Here is a 978-nt window from a genome sequence, read left to right on the forward strand (position 1 = left end):
AAAATATATTTATGTTTCAAAGAGAGGTCACAAAGCTCCGGCTATAAAAAATAAAAATGACAAACTGCATCGAAAACAAAGCCGGCCTGGGGTGTGCTACACCCCAACAATTCATCAAAGGGTTAATTTAGAGTAAATTTAAAGTATATATACATTGGAGGTAAATTTAAACAAAAAGCTTCATTGATCAAATTTAAAACAAAAAACGTTTAAAGTACATTAAACTCTAGCTATATATAAGCAGCGATTGACGGGATTTGCAATCAGTTTTGCCTTTTTTGACGAACAGGACGCTCCTCTGACGTCAAGTAAGTGAACAATTTAGAGGGTAAAATTTTGTAATTTTCGTTCTCTTTCAGAATGCTTGATTCTCGAATGTTCAATTGCGAGTTCGTAAAACGGTTTCAGTATGTGATTAGGATGGCAGCAGTGATCCAATGGATCGCGATGGTGGTCGCCATTTTCTACTTAATTTTGCTGTACAGAAAGGCGAAAAATACCGATTGGAGACGTCGTAGGGAAATACGGCACAATCAAGTATTAAAAGATATCGGCTGTTTCAAATCGGTTCCACTTCGATTTTATTCCAAAGTTCCAAGTGGCGAATATCTCTGTGGCCGTAATGCGCAACAAATGGCGTGTAAGAAGATTGTTGCTGTGAGAAGAGATCCACCGTTGAATAGAATAATGGTGCAAATGAAGCCAGTGATAATTTCCAGAGAGAACCGTAATGTACCACCAACGGATGTTATGCTGCAAATAATTCATCTCTAACTAGTGTCTGATGATTCTTTAACTCCACTTATTTTTTTGTTATATTCACATTTTAAAGATCATTTTATTTCTTAATAGATGTCACATTTAATTTTCATTTATATATTTAATTCTTTATCGAAATAATAATAATAATTGTATGTATGTGCTTACTGAAATATTATTATGGGCTATAATTAAACCTACAGAATGAGATCAATGTGC

The 978-nt window shown here is 34.4% G+C and overlaps 1 protein-coding gene across 1 annotated transcript; it reads left to right on the plus strand.

Annotated features, from left to right (window-relative positions):
* The first annotated feature begins 360 nt into the window (after positions 1 to 360).
* Positions 361 to 774, plus strand: Tsp_14083 (putative two-component sensor histidine kinase VirA protein). Its single transcript, XM_003368012.1, has one exon. The coding sequence runs from the start codon at positions 361 to 363 to the stop codon at positions 772 to 774; it is 414 nt and encodes a 137-aa protein (XP_003368060.1).
* Positions 775 to 978: the final 204 nt, after the last annotated feature.

This window comes from Trichinella spiralis (assembly GCF_000181795.1).
Source record: "Trichinella spiralis strain ISS 195 chromosome Unknown Scfld3271, whole genome shotgun sequence".
Taxonomy (NCBI): Eukaryota; Metazoa; Nematoda; class Enoplea; order Trichinellida; family Trichinellidae; genus Trichinella; species Trichinella spiralis.